Source organism: Antedon mediterranea, chromosome 2 (assembly GCF_964355755.1).
Source record: "Antedon mediterranea chromosome 2, ecAntMedi1.1, whole genome shotgun sequence".
NCBI classification, from domain to species: domain Eukaryota; kingdom Metazoa; phylum Echinodermata; class Crinoidea; order Comatulida; family Antedonidae; genus Antedon; species Antedon mediterranea.
The window spans coordinates 39,989,140-40,008,792 of NC_092671.1; the positions used below are offsets into that span (position 1 = coordinate 39,989,140).

At 32.5% G+C, this 19,653-nt stretch overlaps 1 protein-coding gene across 1 annotated transcript in view; it reads right to left on the minus strand.

Moving 5' to 3' along the window:
* The window catches only part of LOC140039463 (uncharacterized), a 32,785-nt gene that overhangs the window by 10,070 nt on the left and 3,062 nt on the right, over positions 1–19,653 (minus strand). Inside the window, exons 4-8 of the mRNA XM_072085066.1 lie at positions 17,166–17,231; positions 16,217–16,273; positions 11,605–11,886; positions 4,309–4,379; positions 3,538–3,648 (exon numbers count right to left, since the gene is read on the minus strand). Coding sequence (XP_071941167.1) covers positions 3,538–3,648; positions 4,309–4,379; positions 11,605–11,886; positions 16,217–16,273; positions 17,166–17,231 — 587 coding nt within the window. The remainder of the gene's footprint in view (positions 1–3,537; positions 3,649–4,308; positions 4,380–11,604; positions 11,887–16,216; positions 16,274–17,165; positions 17,232–19,653) is intronic.

Sequence of the window (19,653 nt, forward strand, 5' to 3'; positions counted from 1 at the left end):
ACACTGTAGACCTAGGTACATATGATACAGAACAAATCACACTGTAGACCTAGGTACATATGATACAGAACAAATCACACTGTAGACCTAGGTACATATGATACAGAACAAATCACACTGTAGACCTAGGTACATATGATACAGAACAAATCACACTTTAGACCTAGGTACATATGATACAGAACATATCACACTGTAGACCTAGGTACATATGATACAGAACAAATCACACTGTAGACCTAGGTACATATGATACAGAACAAATCACACTGTAGACCTAGGTACATATGATACAGAACATATCACACTGTAGACCTAGGTACATATGATACAGAACATATCACACTGTAGACCTAGGTACATATGATACAGAACAAATCACACTGTAGACCTAGGTAGTACATATGATACAGAACATATCACACTGTAGACCTAGGTACATATGATACAGAACAAATCACACTGTAGAAGGTACATATGATACAGAACAAATAGGAAAAAAAATGCATGGGTAATTATTGATGTAACCATACTATATCATTATTATTTTTGTATATTTCACAGTCTATGATAATTGTACCATTTCCCATATTAATGCATGATAAATTAATCATATCAAACCATTACTCTATCAATATCCCACAAACGCAGGTTAATAAAATGTCACAAATTATTAGACAATATAAACGGCAAGGGAATTGAACAATTACATTACATTTGATAACGGAACAAGTTATAAAACATGAGGGAATTCAAATTAGGGTTGCAAACACCCTTGTTTCGTAATGTCACACTTTAAGGTCAGAGAATACCTTAAATATTTTGGGTTTTTAAATGTTAAATGTCGTTATCAATAGATAAAAAGGAATGTGATATTGCATGGTTTGTTTAAAGGTGTTCTAAGCTTTCATTTAATTAAAAGAAAATTAGAGCATAAAAAATTACCCAAATACCCTAGAGTGTCTGTGATATAAAAAAAAGTAATAAGGTTAATTTTAGTGATATGACCTTTAATGTTATCAAGCATTATGAAAAATGAATGTTTGTATCTTAATATACAAAAGTACATGCTTCTTGTCTCCTGACTCTAAGTGAACTTACTTACCGGTAATTAATAACAGTTTACTTTCTTAATACAAGTATTTAGGTACTCATAAAACAATCCTCTTTTTTAAAAATCTCAATGTCATACAAGATTATTTCATCTATTAATTTTGACATTAAAAAGATGAACTTTAATTTTATAACTTGTAAATTGATATATTGTGTCTTCAGTTACAACTACATGTTTTAGGAACTAGTTTAGAAGTATTATCTTTTGTACAACCCAATTGCCTGCCCAGCTACTAGTATACCAGTGTATTATCTTTTGTACAACCCAATTGCCTGCCCAGCTACTAGTATACCAGTGTATTATCTTTTGTACAACCCAATTGCCTGCCCAGCTACTAGTATACCAGTGTATTATCTTTTGTACAACCCAATTGCCTGCCTCGTATACCAGTGTATTATCTTTTGTACAACCCAATTGCCTGCCCAGCTACTAGTATACCAGTGTATTATCTTTTGTACAACCCAATTGCCTGGCCAGCTACTAGTATACCAGTGTATTATCTTTTGTACATCCCAATTGCCTGCCCAGCTACTAGTATACCAGTGTATTATCTTTTGTACAACCCAATTGCCTGGCCAGCTACTAGTATACTAGTGTATTATCTTTTGTACATCCCAATTGCCTGCCCAGCTACTAGTATACCAGTGTATTATCTTTTGTACAACCCAATTGCCTGCCCAGCTACTAGTATACCAGTGTATTATCTTTTGTACAACCCAATTGCCTGGCCAGCTACTAGTATACCAGTGTATTATCTTTTGTACAACCCAATTGCCTGCCCAGCTACTAGTATACCAGTGTATTATCTTTTGTACAAGCCAATTGCCTGCCCAGCTACTAGTATACCAGTGTATTATCTTTTGTACATCCCAATTGCCTGCCTCGTATACCAGTGTATTATCTTTTGTACAAGCCAATTGCCTGCCCAGCTACTAGTATACCAGTGTATTATCTTTTGTACAACCCAATTGCCTGCCCAGCTACTAGTATACCAGTGTATTATCTTTTGTACATCCCAATTGCCTGGCCAGCTACTAGTATACCAGTGTATTATCTTTTGTACAACCCAATTGCCTGCCCAGCTACTAGTATACCAGTGTATTATCTTTTGTACAACCCAATTGCCTGCCCAGCTACTAGTATACCAGTGTATTATCTTTTGTACAACCCAATTGCCTGCCTCGTATACCAGTGTATTATCTTTTGTACATCCCAATTGCCTGCCCAGCTACTCGTATACCAGTGTATTATCTTTTGTACAACCCAATTGCCTGGCCAGCTACTAGTATACCAGTGTATTATCTTTTGTACATCCCAATTGCCTGCCCAGCTACTCGTATACCAGTGTATTATCTTTTGTACAACCCAATTGCCTTGTAAACCATAAAAGTGATTGTTCAGTTACAGTTGCTCTACTCGCAGTCCTCAATTGATGTGAATTTACTAAAAGTTGGGACATCTGCGATACACGCCAATCAGATTTGAAATTTCAAAATACATGTGTCACTTAAACTGAACACATGGGAATCAAACAATTAGATTTTGTCTGATATAAAAAAAGGTTTAAATTTTAGAATTGCTAAGCTCTTATATTCTGATCTGACAAGCTAACTATGATCTATTTCACCTCAACATGTTATTTTATTGGCTCAGATTTTATGAACAAATTTGAGATGATAGATAGTGAAGGTATCATGTTGTCTAGTAATGTTCAAACTACCAAAAAAAGAAGGGCATATAATTCTCAGGGGTGTCTATATAAATTATCTCTTTATTGAACATTTTATAATATAATTTTCAATATGTCTGTAACAAAATAATATTGATGCAGCCACTGAATTATGTATATAAACAAGATCTCTTTGCATAGTAATGGTAGGTTAAAAAACTGGTTTGAATAAACTTAAACTAGTCAGAACAAGAAATTTATGAAACTGTGAAATATTACTTGTGATTGACAGGTATCTGTACAAGATTGCCGCATTAAGCGCTGTCTACACTATCAAACTTTATGTGAAAAAAAATGATGTGCTCATATATGGACATGATGATGTCCCATCACTACCATGTGGACATATCATTACCATATTTGGGCACATCACACTTTTTTTGATAGTGTAGACAGAGCTTTATAATATAGTATGCAAACTAGTTACATTTACATAGGTAGTAGGCAAAAGCTCTATAAAACAAAATCATGGCGTATATTATTTTGAAATTGTATGCTCTGTCTACACTATCCAACTATTTTGACAAAAAAGGTGTAATGTGCACAAATATGGTAGTAATATGCCCACATATTGTAGTGGTATAACATCATCATGTCCATATATGGGCACATCACATTTTTTTGAGACATAAACTTTGATAGTGTAGGCAGATCTTTATATGAGAAAGATACAAAAATGATGAATAATCCTAACCTGATAGACATACTCCTCTTCATGATCAGACAAGCTGTTAACACTAGCCACACCTTTGAGGGCAATCAACATCTCCTGACAAGTTAAGAAACCGTCGCAGTCCTCATCTGCCTATCATTACATAAATACAATCATATCATTATCAATTTATTTCACCAGAATCATCATAATAAGTAATTACTAACTTACAATATTATTGCTGCGTACGGGTGGCCTTAACTACAATGTTCATTTTCCGATCACCCTAGTTATAAGATCATTGTGGGATAGGGGTTCTTTTTTATTTGTAATTAAATGTTTAAAGCTAATATTTTGTGTCATGGAATAGAAAATATTTGTTGTATTTACAAAGTTACAGCACATTTTCAAAGGCCCAAAATACAATTCTATTAATCTATTCCTAATGCATGTTCTGATAACTTTTCAATGGTGACCAAAGAGTGTCTAGTGTTTGAGAAAGTTGGCTGTACTATAATAAACTAAAAGAAATTAAATTAACCTTAGACTCAATCTTAATACTTTCAATATGATTTAAAATCACATTAAGGAAATTCTAATTAAATGACTTGGGCCTATAAATGTGAAACGGAAGAATAGAAGGATTAAGAATTAAGGAAAAAATGTGGGGAAAGGAAGAGGAGCGGAAAAAGAAGAATTAATTGTGACAATCTGTAACATAAACATCTTAAGTTTTCATATTAGTAATTAAATAAATAAAATTCATTTATTTCTGTAAATATACTTCATATTTCAATGAATTATAAAGCTTACCGTTTCAAAAGCTCGTCTATATAAATACTCCTTTTCCCGTTTGATAATACAAAACTGCGCTAACCAGCCAGCTGAAATAAAAATAGAAAAACTGTTAAAAAAGTAGTTTTACTAATTAGCGTATTGATTGATGAGGGACGATGAAGGAAATGAAGTGAATTGGAAAACAGGTTTGTGAATCAAGAAGGAAACTAGAGGCAGTCATAATCAAATTAATTAATGTTACACCCTTCCAACAGCAGCTATGAACCGAAAGGTAAAAAAAGGTTGTGTTTTGAAGGCCTACATGCTGTGTTCCTTCCCTTGAATACAGGTCAACCCGTACCCATGCCAACTCGTACCCACCAACTCGTACCCAAATTTTGGCTTACTCGTACCCAAAATTTTGGCTGACCCGTACCCATCATTGGCTGACCCGTACCCATCATTGGCTGGCCCGTACCCAAGTTTAATGCTATTTAAAGTATATTTATATTACATTTAAACCCAGTTTTATTAAATTTTTAGATACCAATCATATGTTCGATATTATAATGGCAAAAACTATTGACCTAAAATGTATAATAATATGTACAGACTCGTACGTAAAAAGCACAGCTTTCATCGTATTTGCGTACGTCGTATTTATTGGTAAAGTTAATACTTGAGGGCGCTGTTTTATATGGCTCTGTGGAAGATGTCAGTGGTCGGCTGTGCTGCATTCTATTTTTTTTTCATTTATGAGTTATTAATCTATTATTTTCTACGAATAGTAGTACACGGAAATTGAAATACCCACTAGTCTGTGATGATGAAAACTTGAATTATTAAAAGTAAACATAAATATCTTTTATACATAATTTGTATTTTCATTTTATTTTACAGATAATGAAGTAATGTGCTTTTTGAAAATCGTTTTAAAACGAATGGTTTTTGTTGTTTTGTTTTGCAAGTTTTGGAAAATATTAAACTGTTTTAACATTTCGAAAATATTTAATACATTTTTAAATAGTCACTCGTATTTTAAAATCACGAAACTATTTAAGTGGATACCAGCCTCATTGCTGCTATGAGCATTTAGTAGTAGATTAGATTATTGCCGTTTATCTAGTATACAATGACGGATGTGAGAGTAATAATAAAAGGTAACTACTGTACTAACCTCCAATAATTTAACATTTAATTACAAACGACGACATTTGCTGTTATTACGTTTTCATTTTATAATGATTATTACTGTATTATTATGACTAAAAACCGAAATAAATACTACTAAAACTTAAAAAAATCATCTTATCGCTGACAGATACGTAAGAACTCAGACACGTGTAGGTAGGCCTTCAGAACGTTTATATTATTTTAGTAAATAAGACGACATCCGTTGCCATGGAAAAACGATCGTAGTTCATTTCATTTGTCTTATTTGACACATTATAGAATGCGTATTTTTTTTTAAAAAAGGGAATCCCTCGTCAGCAAAAACACGTAGCTGTAAGTTATTGAGGAAACATCTACCAAAAATGTTTAATTACCGTAAACAAACAGATAATTTTACTGAATTATTTAAGAAAAAAAATAAATAGAAAACGATCATACGCCACATTGAACCTTTTGGACACACTACAAATGGACCCGTACAAATGCGTTTTTTTTTTTTTAATAATAAAGAGGAATCCCCATTCAGCAAAAACACGTAGCTGTTATAGAAGAAAATCTGCCAAAATGTTTAATTGCCTTAGGCTACAGTACGACAGTACGTGTATATGATCATTTCACTGAATTATTAATAAATAAAATATATGGAAAATGATCATACGTCATTACTAAGTCGTCTCTTTGACGCCGGCCCTATAAATGCGTGTTTTTTATAATAAAAGGTTAATCCCGGTCAGAAAAAACACGTAACACGAAATCTACGAGTAATTCGACCCCATAGCCCGGCAGGCTTTTCGCTTAAAACAGGGTGTTGTTAATTCAACCAATTTTAAATATACCAAATACAATAGAAATAATTACTTGATCGAATGTAATCAGGGAAGATAATTAGAATAAAATAAAAGAATAAAAATTGATAAGTATAAAATTATACGTTGTTGGTACTTTACCTGGGCTTAATTGAATTGTAATACTAACTATACAACAGTTAAAATATTTTTTTATTAATTAATGTTCTCTTACGTAAATAAAAAAGACACATCAAACATACGTTTATAAAACTATAATACTAGATTTAAATAAATGTTAACAAATATATGCCTAATTAAACGAAGTCTACAATCAAATCAATGGTCATTTTTATTAGCACACATTTCACCGAGACCTGTATGTAAAATAAAAAAACAATTTAAATATAAAAATATTCATACGGCAAAAGCATACCACTAGTTTTACGCCGATCAAATCATTACAAGTAATTATTCAAATTGGGTACGAGTAGGCCAAATAATGGGTACGAGTAAGCCAAAAATGGGTACGGGTAAGCCAAAAAATGGGTACGAGTAAGCCAAATACTTGGGTACGAGTAAGCCAAATATTTAGGTACGAGTTGACATGGGTACGGGTTGGTTTGGGTACGGGTTAGCCAAAGTGGGTACGAGTTGACCAATTATTTGGGTACGGGTTAGCCAAGTTGGGTACGAGTTGGCATGGGTACGGGTTGGTTTGGGTACGGGTTGACCAGCACCCCCTTCCCTTTACCAGCTAACCCGTCATATATAAAGCTATAGCGGGTCGGCCAACCTCAATTTTCACTAGGCCTAAGTGACAACTAACCTTGGTATCAAAGTAAAGAGCTGTGATTTACGAGAGCCAGTTGCAATAAATCACAGCTTGTGGTCTGACAGTGCAAGATAAACAGATACAGTGTATATAGCAAACCAAACAAAATAAATGTTTCCGTAAAGAAAAAAATAAAAGTATTCATACAGTTGTATTCATTATAAAAAAATATTGTTTTTACATGTTCGAATCGTGAAAATCGGTTAAGTTTACGTGGAGCTAGAAGAAAGTTAAAATACATTTTCAATCATGTCAATGAGCGTAGTGATAGTAATTCCTCGATGATGCACTAGGCCTACATAAGACGTAATGCTGTTTTAGTATATCTATTTGTAACACTTCATCACGTTATTTTGCAGTAAATATGTTATATTATAATGTCAATATTATGATTATATTAATTATTGAGGAAAAACGATTAAATTTATTTTGATGTAATAAAAGTTCTGAACTATTTTTCTTGTGCGTAATTAAGTGACCGAGTCGCGCGGCTGCTAAGAAAAAAATACAGTATTTTTGTGGCCGCTGCACACGTGGTCGAGAGCATGTAGATGGTTTACTTGATTGAATGGCGTATTAATTTTATATATAATAACAGGGCTCGAAATTCACGCTAGCAAACTAGCATTTTGCTAGTAGATTCTTGATAATTGGTAGTTAAAAATGTCAAAACTAGCAAATTTTTGCTAGTGTAAGTTTAGCTTAGCCGCCGATCGCTATGTCGACAACGGCTAAATAGTAATAGGAACCAATTTGGTGAAATCAATTGTTTCATTTAGGCGTCAGCCAATTTAGGCCAAGAAACGCGAATAGCACCGTGAATCATGTGGTAGCATAGACGTTAACGATGTGCATTATAAACACATTAAATCACGTGCATTTAGTAGGTCGCTGAGGATTACATCATCAGTCACGTGATTACAGAATACGCAATTATCAATTTAGGGATTTAACGAACGAAATAAATATTTTGCCTACACAGCCAGTGGTGGTCGAAGCGCATGTTTAATATGTTCGTAAATATTAAACAACCCCATACTTAATGGACTCTACTAATTTTGTTTACGATGATCTTCCGCTCGAGAAGAAAGTCTCCTCGGCACACCACGAGGTCCTGTGCGATTGGTTTCTTATGCCTATTTGTTTACCTGTGGAATAATTCCCATCACAACTTTAATTTACACAGCCTAGCAATGGGCAAAGGATTCATTTAATCAGCCCACAATAAATTGAGACCAACATCATGCTTCTTCTCGCGATAGGATAGATTAGTCGAGCGAGAGACGGCGGACCATGGCATGGATGGCCGATGAGTGAGGCGGGCGTAGCTTGGACGGATTAGTTAGGGTCTACACTACAATTTCGCTCGGTGGCAATTAAATTTATAATTTTAATTACGTCTGGATATAAACAATATAAAACTCAGTTTTGCCATCGGCAATACAATTTTATACATACAATTTTGTTCTGCTTAAAATTATAAAAGTTTGACGTTTCGACATAAAAAAAAGTGGGCCGAAACGTCTCGGGACGAATCGTCCATAGGCCGAAACGCCCCTGATTTGGCTAGCATGAAAGCTAAAATGGATAGTACAATGTTTCAATTGGGTAGAAAATTGCAATTGGTAGAAAAATGTTTTAATTGGGAGTTGAAATACCTATAAATGACAATAACATATTCAATATTTTATTCCCATTTTCAAGACAATATTTTACCTCTGCCAAGGAGGTATATGTAGTAGTCACATGAAGATATTTACTTTGACCAAAAATTGGATTAAAAAAAACAATTTATAGAAAAAAAAAATCAAATTGGCTGAAAGTCAATGGTTTTTTATTTAATTTACCTTTTTATTAAAGAGAACACATTTTTTGGATCTTCAAAATTGCGTATTTAAAAAATAAATAAAATATTCATTGTTCATGTTTTTGGGTGACAATACTGTACATCTTTATAATAAAGCACATAATAATATTATTACAGTAGAAAAGAAATCCTATAACACCAGAGCTAATGAATTTAGAAAGTAGTTCCAGCTTACTAGGCAGAGAGCACTAGCTGACCTTGCTTGAGCAATAAACTTCCTAATCTAAACAAGCTATTATCGTAATCCAATTAAAATGCAATTAACAGTCCTAGACCTTAATCCCTAAAATGATGGTCAGAAATCAGCAAAATTGGTAAAGGGAAGGAACACCTCATGCATGAGTAAAGTTACCACCACACCCAAAGGCAACACCCAATGTTGTTCATTACAGCCTAGTCATTCCGACCTTCTTTGGTTTGTTGTCGCTTTGCTGTTCCAACAAGCTCTTTCCATCTGTTACGTTTTGGTTTTGTAATATCCATTTGCTTACGATGTAAAAACCACAGAATATGAAGATTGTTTAGCTCAGTAAATCGAGTAATTTATAATATGAATTCTAGACACACTCTCATCAACTTAAATTGCATTTCCCTTACATTGCTTTATGTAACTAATAAGTAAAGTATCATTGCTTGTTTATGTAAAGCATAAATAATTAAGAGTACTGGAAATGGGTGGTGTCGCTCGAGAGGAGCTGAAGAAAAGAGGGAAGATTGAAAGTGTTAGATGACGACATAGATTTTAAACAACAGCAGGTGGAGGTATTTTCTAGCTTGTTAAGCATTTGTGTAATGATAGGATTGAAGTAATTTAACGAGTAGTATCATTTAAAAAGTTCTCATTAACGAGCATCCTGGCCAGGGGATTTACTAATTGTGAACAAATTGTAATATCATGTTATTATAGGATGTTCGGTAGGAAATCATTTCAATGACATCTGACAATGAGAAAGCTTTTTATTATTCTTTATTATTATTCCTGAAGCGTAACTGTACTTGTAAATATTGGCGTTTGCATACCGAGATAACTTGCATATTAGTCTAGGTTGTTGGTCCTATATATAATTGTAACAAGAACGTACAAGACAAAAGAATAACTGTACAAGTAAAACGGTTGTATTAGATGTGATTACACGGTATACTTAAATGCGAATATATGTATACAATAAATACGCTTGACTGACTACTGTTTTTATTTGGTGTATATCACAATTTCCAAACAAACAATTCAAAAGACTGTGCTTTTCATATGGTAGTAATAATTATAGAAGATGCATTTTCTATACAAGTACTTCAGACTTAATATTAGAATTTAAATGAACTTAAGCAGGCAGAACATTAAAACAAAACCCTTGACTTAAAACAACAAAGTAATAATTGGTTAAGTAGCAAGACAATTGATATGTAAACAATTAATGTGTTTCTCTCATTGACACACTTGGTTTTAATCTATTTAACAAGGAGCTCTCCTACCAGATGTAATTAGTTAAGTAAACTACTTATATTGTCCATCAATTGCTACTTTACATTTCTATATGCTCTTATAATCAACTTTATTATTGTTAATTGGCTTTTACATCAATGGAGTATTGAGTAGAGCAGAAGAACTATTCTGAATAAACTACTGTATATTGGCAATGATGAGTGCTTTTTGACATATTTTAGGTAGTTTTGATTTTTTCCATCAATCACTTTACAGGTATAAAAAATATATTAAAGAAATCTTCATAACATTCAATCGTCTGTTTATGCGCAAAAAAAAAAGATTTTTTTCCAAATGATTTTTCCCCTTCCATCACTTTACAGGTATCAAATGATATTTAAGAAAATCATAAACTTTCTAAGCACTGTTACCAGAATCCTAAACTAAGGTGTAATTCTAAGTTACTTTTAGATTGAAAATCTACTTTTGTTGGACCTTTCTCTTTCTCCCTTATTATTTCACCATTCATAGATTTTAATCAAATTAATCAATAATAATCGAATCTAATTATATCAGAATAATATTGTGACAGAAGCCTCTTTTCATCATCAACTTTGAAAAATTAAGAATTATTAGGTAAATTAAAATCGAGTGAGTCACCAATCATTAATCATTCAATAAGTTGTGTCTGACCTTTTCCGAGGTAATCATGCGCGACAAGACAAACCATAGGTAGGAATATTAATACAACAAGTGTGATGCTTCGAGGCAATCAAAATAAAAGGTGACAAGTCATTTCAAAGAATGTTGCTCTCGGCATTGTGTAGACAACGAATTAGTCATTTAATTTGGTAGATTTTTGTATTAAAAAAACACGGACACTAATATATTAAGGTGCCTCTGTTTCTGTTGAATAGACTTTTAATAGTTTAGTATAATGTATAAATGATGTAATTATTTATACATTAAGTCACAATTTTTTTACACATGGTAGCCTATCCTGCATCTGCAGAATAAGTGCGCCCTGAAGTACAATCTAAAAATTTAGGAATGTGGGTTAATTTAATTTGTTTATTTTTCCACTTTTTGGCAGGTATGGCTATAAAACAGATTAAATGTATTACAAATAAAGTTTTTTTTTTTAAATATGAAAACATTCTGTCTTTGCCCATAAAAATCACTGCCATAAAAGTAGAATATTTCAACATGTGTTATGTCAGCAAGTAAAACAAAACAAAGTTGTACTTACAATCCATGATGGATAAAGAATCGGGAGAAGTTCCTTGTGGCACTCCTTTCCTCTTTTTTAATTTCTCGTACATCAACAAAGCTTTACGTCTTCTCTCATCTGCTCTTCTCTGCCTTTCAAGTTCCAATCTTAAAGCTGGATCAATATCTGGCATTGCTAATGGTTCATGCGTCTCTGACTCTGGGGAGGGGGAAGGGGTAATTGGTTTGAGGGGTGGTGGAAGAGATTGAGTTGCTGGTATCATAGTAGCAACATGATTGATAAGAGTTGGAGAAGGTGGCTCTGAAATACAACAATATCCATGTTTTGTTAACATTCTTTACTTAACAGTTTAAAGACAAAAGTTGTTAACCAGTCTCTGTGTTAATGTTTTATAAACAAACTTAAAAATGTATTGTAAGTAAGATTTTGCTACTTATTTATTGAGGATTCTGATATTGGAATATATTTTTATTTTATTTTGATATAGTATTTTAATGCAATTTTAATGTTTATACAAATTATATTATCCTAAATGATTTTTTATGCATTTTTAATGTTTATACAAATTATATTCTAAATGTTTTTTGTCCAATCAGTGCAATAGGAGACCTACTAGATAGTGATTAAGTTCACTTTTTAGGAATCCTCTCTCTTTTTTTCTTGTTCTTGTCCATTATGGAGACAAAATAAATGAAGTGAAAGTTTAACCAAAAATTATTACAATGTAACACTGTAGGTTAAAGACCATTTTACAGACATTTTTAATTGCACACCCCAAAAAGGGGTAAGTCTTTACGTAACTGACATGAGTAATCATTTCCAGGTACTTCAGTGAAATCGTAATAATTCTTTAAATTATAATTGTACTAGTTTTATTGTCTAGACTACAGATTGAGACACAGACAAATAATTTCCATATTCCAAATTAATTAAGAATTAATAAACACATATTTTCCACTGTGATCACTGTTAATAATTAACTTTTCTCCAAACTATTATTGGGGAAAACCAGATGAATTTTTAAATAAGCGCACTCAGCAATAGAATAGATACAGGTGTCGCCCATGTAGAACTAATGATATGCAGTACAGGTGTTCTGGATGAATGACATATAGGTCAGGTGACAACCAGGTCAAGTAACAATCAAGTCAGGTGACTCAAACAGTTAGCAACATACAGAATAATTGACAGTGGCTCAATGCTTGAAACTTGTCCTATAAATCAATTTGATTTGAGTGTCCGTGCGGTTATGAGAGGGGGAACCACAAACTGGGGCGAACGCAGGTTACAAACTAAAGGAAGTACACTAACCTCAACCGTACAATGGTTGGGCTGACTGACAAGTGAACATTCAAATAGATCTATGGTGAAAAATGCATTCTCATACAACAGTATAACAAATGTGTGGATTGTTTAGGATTCTTCTTTGTCTTAAGTTCTGTCTACATTATCAAACTAGTTTGCCAAAAAAAGTTGTGATGATCCTAAATATGGTTGGTAGTGATATCCCTAAATATGGTAGTGATATTCCCAAATATGGTAGTGATATGACATCATCATGTCCATATATGGGCACATCACATTTGTTTTGTTTTAGTAAGTACAAAAGTGGTATTCTTTCACATTATACATTTTTGTGAACAAGATTCTTGCTACTTTAAAAAAAAAATTAATAAGAGCCAAGTTTACTATGTGTTTTGCATAAATACTAGGGTTTAATAAAACAACAAGTTGTATTTTATGCCCAGTAGGCCATGACCACATATAACATAACTTAATGAAATTAGTGTTCCAATTAAAAACACTACAGAAAACATAACAGTTGTCTTACAAGGGCAGTAAAATGATTATATCAAAAATGATTATGATAAATCAACATTGAAGAAAAGCTGAAAAGTTAGCGGCATTTATTTTACACAAAATAACATGTTTAATTCTTGTGTTAAATGCAGACATGGGGTTTCAAAGGGCATTCTCAATGCTGAAATAGTATTTTTTGGCAAAAAAATGATTTTGTGGATAATTATTTGATAGAACAGTTGTTAGTCAGTGGATTAATGTTACTACTCAGAGTTATCAATTATTTGATTGGCTGGATTTAGGATTACAAGGTTTAGAGAACATTGTTAGGAACAACGCAATTGTCGAGCATATATGGTGAATGTCATAATTTGCCTTTGAGGCTATTTTTGGTCTGTAACATTGAAAATGTTTGAGAATTTTATCCGATAAAATCAGTAAAGTCTAACATTTGTAAAAACTACCAATTAAAATAATGTATTGTTTTTCTTCTGTCTCACTGCACCATTATATATTTCTTATGGGAATGAAATTAATGTTATTTTTATTTGAATTGGACTAAATACTAGCAACTGTTGCTGAGCAAGCCATGATTACCAGTCCCAAGGGGAGAATCCTAAGGGGGTGGTGTGCTTTAGCGTTAATGACTAGACCACCAGATTGTGGATTATGCGGTTTGAATGTTTCCAATGGACCACCAGTTAGAAGTAAGTCAGTATCATGAACAAACCATCAACATTGCATTCACTAGTATACAATCAGTAATAAATATGTTTCATACATTTTAATGTACAGAGCAAAATTTCATATCAAGATATTTGAAAGTATGTCTTTTTTTATTTTTTATTAAACCTTATTTAGTGAGAGTGACTCTATAACCCAAACAGTGTTATAACACGGAGAAATAAGTTCTCCATGGCTACACTTTCCCAATCTTGGTAGAAATCATTTCAAAAAAATTGCTAATCAAACCAAGATCTTTGGTAGTTAACATAATTTTATATTTCATTTTTTGCTGTTCTATTTGTAGCAATAAAGTAGTTACCGGCAAAATTATTATTCAGCATTATAAAGCTTGAAAATACTATATTTACAAATATTATTTTAAATGTTTGTATAACTTTTGTACATTAACATTTACATATACAATAACCAGAAACACTTTCTTACATTATATTAATTATGTGCATTCTCGGTTGTATATTTATTATGTTACTCTGTATTTTGCACTATTATTTGTGAAAATAAATGTTATTATTATTATTAAAAATCAGAACATTCTCAATTATCAATCTGTTGGAAGGGACATAATGTCTATATAAATTGAGAGAAATTTTACAATCTCCAATAAACATAGTGAACATGTTTGTCATACAGAATTCAACTGTCTAATAGGCTTATAATTTATTATAATTATAAAGTTTAATATCATAACACTAGACAATTAAATGGCAAAACATAATTATTTAAATCAAATCACTGGATACCTTGATTTGCCTAGACACATGGTGAACTTAATGTTGTTATAAAGTTTGGTTGGTGAAGAATTGTTATTAGCCTGGGTGCAGAACAATTATTATACACATTTGCGGGAAAAAAGTATAGTTATTAAAGTAAGCCTCAGCTAATTTTAATCATCATAACACAACTCCAAGTTAAAAAAAACGTGAATTGGTTTTCCCTATCCCCTATATATAGGTATTTTTGTGTGTTAATAGGCATTTGTGTGTGTTATATAGGCCAAAATTTAAAAGTGCCGTAAAAAATTTTCCCCAAGACCCTGGGATGGGGATTTTTTTTCTGACATTCTATATGGTATACTCTATCAGAAAAAAAAGAAAAAAATTTTCCTATACTTTTTTCCCGCAAAATTTGTACTGCACCCAGGCTATATCCACGTAATAAGACATTTCAGAATAATAGTAAATTATTATTCCTATTACGAAGTAATCATAATTATTATTTCAAACACCAACATTTTGTTGCAAAACTCTTGTTTTTGGAACAAAAATCTAACACAAACCACATTTTTTGGTTATTTAAAGATAGACTGTGTCTACGTCCTCAATCTGTTCTTATTTAATTTGAGAGCTATGGTGCAGTTGCTCCACCCACCTGGGTCTTATTCAAATTGAATAGTATGTTCAACAAAAAATCTAAATGAAACAATTCTTAGCGGAATGCTCCGAGGTGACTTGTTTATTTCCGAGAAATTATTATTGTTTCACTTGACTTTCATAACATAAATGAAACAATATTACCCGAATATATATAGGTCTACAAAAAATTGTGAAAACATGAAATGAAACAGAGGAAAATACTTGGTAAAATGTAGAGCATGCAATGTTATACATATAATGAATGTTTATGAGTGTAATGGTACAAATAATGGCATGGAGTGAATGATGACAGGTTAAAAAAAGTACTATTGATTGACCGTTCAATAGTGAGTACTAATGCATGCCATGTGAACCACAATCGTCCAATCAAATGTCAGGAATTCATTTAGGTGTTATATAAATCTGAATATTACTATACTATTCATTTCATATAATTTTTAGGAGTTACATGCATATGTAAATACTTGGTGTTTAATAAAGAGCAACAAATCTTTTAAGTATTTATTAAAGTTTATCAATATGCTTAATTAACTGTGTTTTTGAGCAGATCTCTATCTTACTTCTATCAAAGCACTCACAGTAGATGCTGTATGAGGAGTTAGAGCAGCTCATGAGTGACTAGTCAAACATGCATACACACATTTGATATTAGTAATGTTAATTCTGGTTGCCTGGTTCATTATGAAATTCAAGCAATTCACAGAACTTACTTTGTTCAATGTTAAATTGAAGTTTTGGAAGAGGTGGTAGAGTAACAGTTGCTGATACTACAGTTATAAAAGTAAAAATAACAACATTTAAACGAAACAGACAAACTGACAGAATTAAAAAGGTCATCGCAAACAATGTGCGGCGAACATACATTTAAAATATTTATTTGAGATTAAACAGAGATAAAGAGTTTTGAAACATGTTTATAGTATGAACAGAGATTGATAGATGCATCTGAACAGGTTGTTGATGGTGTGACCAGCATTATAAAACAACAAAAGAAATAAAGCGTGCTGGTCTAAACAAAGTTTACAACACATGCACAAAAGGATCAAAATAACAACATACTCTGTCAAACTCAATCAATCAGGTGACATTGATCACATGATCAGGATGTTTCCAATATGTAATATTTACAGCCACCTGATCAAAGGTTAACATATCTAAGTCAGTCAAAATTGACAATTTTCATCAGAGGCACACCCATTACAAATAATTTGTTAATATTTTCCTTTTGTGAATATATCTTAAAAAACACATTTGCAATTATGGCACTGTGGCTTGGTGGTTTGCTTACCATACCCGGGGTACTGGGCTTACTTCCTAGCTCTGCCATATCAGAATTATGACAAAACAGCATCTCATAACAAGACTGGCCTGGGATTGTTTCCAATTCTGTAATTGGCCAGTTATGTGTTCCTCCCAAAGAAGGAAAAACACAAACAATGTTTGACAAGATTTAGAAATTAATATAATGTCTTGTGTGCACTTTAAAGAACCTAGTACTCATCTTTTGAGACAATGATGGGGGTTACTCCGGTGTACACATACATACACACAGCCACTGACACATAACTCATCAAGAGGGCCTCTTAATTGTCAGCATACGCTTTTTAGGGTCACCCTCTATAAGGTAAGGTGACATACTAAAAAAAAAATAAAACAAACCTGGTGCTTCAGTTTGAGTTACAGATTGAGGTATTTCATCTGGCTCTGTGACTGGAGATAACTCAACTAAAAAGACAAACAGACATTAAAACATTACATTGTTTACTATTGTTACTATTGATTGTGACATCAAGATTTTAACTCTGAATTCTGAGATCCCAGGGTTAACAAAGGCCATGGGTGGTTCCTACTGGGGTGGGCGTTAGTGGAGTCTTTAAGGGCCCGTTCATGCTTAGATATTTACATGGTTAAGTTTGTTTCATGGGCACACTTAATATCGCTATGACAGATAGTAACCAACTTACCTGGGTAAATAAATAAAACCTATATTTATTACCCAGAACTTATTTATGTCGAACAATATATTTTCAAGAAAACAACATTACGGTTTAAGAGTTATATTATGTTATATACAATTTATACCTTAAGTTTGAAAATGACATAATGAGCAGTAAATTATGACCTGTGTGAATGAGTATTTGCTTAAGGGAAAAATAACGTATAAATGCTTTTCATTATCATTCAGTCCCAACAGACTGTTAAAAGTGTGTACTGGAAATGTGAACAATTTAAAAAACAAAAACATGTTTGTAAACTATTTGAATGGACTAATAATACAACTAATAATAAAACAATTCAAAGATGTATTAAGCTCTGTCTACACTATCAAACTTTATGTGACAAAAAAATGTGATGTGCCCATATATGGACATGATGATGTCATATTACTACCATATTTGGGCATATCACAACTATATTTGGGCACATTACATTTTTGTCAAATTAGTTTGATAGTGTAGGAGCTTTACATATTGTTTATTAGAAGATTTTTGTAAAATTTGTTAGCATGGTTGACCTGAACTTAGCAGCAACAAGTCAACATATAAAGTACACTGCATTACTAGCTTCAGGGTGTTACCGGTGGTTGTCATAGCAACATCTCTCAAGAGAATTTCAATACTTTTATTTTGTTATTAATACACCTGATACTGTCAATGTAAAGTTGTTTAATCAAAGATGGCAAGTAATTATCCAACCCCTGAGATACAGTGTTACAGAATAAAAGGAACTGACAGAATAACACCCAGTATTAGGTGTACACAAGTTTTATTCAAAGGCACCTTTTCAGGCATTGGCCTGGTCACACTGCGAGTGAAATGTTGAAATTATGACTGTCTGAAACTCTGTAATTAATACTGTATATTTACTGTTTATGACCAATAGTAGGCCTACAGTCATGAGGGGTCTGGGTACTGGCAAATATAAAACAATGGGATTATATTCGAGCATAAGATTATACTATCATATATTAGTTAAGCTCTGTCTACACTATCAAACTAGTTTGACAACAAAAGTGTGATGTGCTCAAATATGGTAGTTCTATGATCATCATGTCCATATAATATGGGCACACACATCGATGCTTAAGCTCTGTCTACACTATCAAACTAGTTTGGAGAAGCTTACGGATGTCCCTGGACAGCGAACGCTGGGGACATACTGACAAACCGACACATTTTAATGTTCACATTACCTTTCAACAGATATCAATAGTTGAGCAATCAATCAATCATGTTGTTAAAGGCCAGGTGCGGGCAAAAAATTTCTATTGATCATACATTCCAATAATTATCGATCTATAGTTTCCCCATGTTTCATAATTGTTGGGATTTTATTTGTATTACAGGAGCTTGGTGAAAATAAGCACTTTCTTATCAGTGGGGGGATAGTTCAAATTACACAGTAAAATCTCTATTCTTTTGTACACAAATTTTGAAAATAGAGAGGCATTTTAAAAAGCTACGAAAAATAAACGGTGTGGTAAAAAATGTTATCAGATGACTAAATATAGGTAATATAACTTGAATTTTACATTTCTGATATTTTTATTCAACTTCAGAATTTTATTTTCATGCTATAGTAAAAATTATCCACCGTATATCCATCATCTTTTTTCACCTTCTAGGGAGTCACCAGACATGTTATTACATTATGTTAACTACCTAACTACTGAAAAAAAGTCTTCCTGGTTTTTTTGGCAGAATTTTGCAAAATTTTGTATTTGACCATATTAGGGGAAATTCATGGTTTTTCATCTTGATTTCTGTTACCAATATTTGATTTATGTACAATTAACCCGATATTATATTTAAAATCCATTCCTGTACCTGAGCTTTAAAGCAACACACCTCAAAGGAAATCTACTAATGATTCATTTGCAGCGCTTGCAATAGAATGAATATTGGTTGAATTTCCTTAGAGATAAGTTTTGTTTCATAATAACATTAATGTTGTGACTGATTTTACTTTATTACTGTATGTTTGATTCTAAGCTACAAATATATAACTATAATTTCAGAAAGATTTAGAAAGTCTAATTTCTAAAATCTGAATCACACTGAATTAATTTGGTAAAAAGCTTTTCAAGTTTGTAGAGCTTGAGTCAGAAATTGGCAATGTTGGAAAATCAGGAGTTAATAATTAGTTT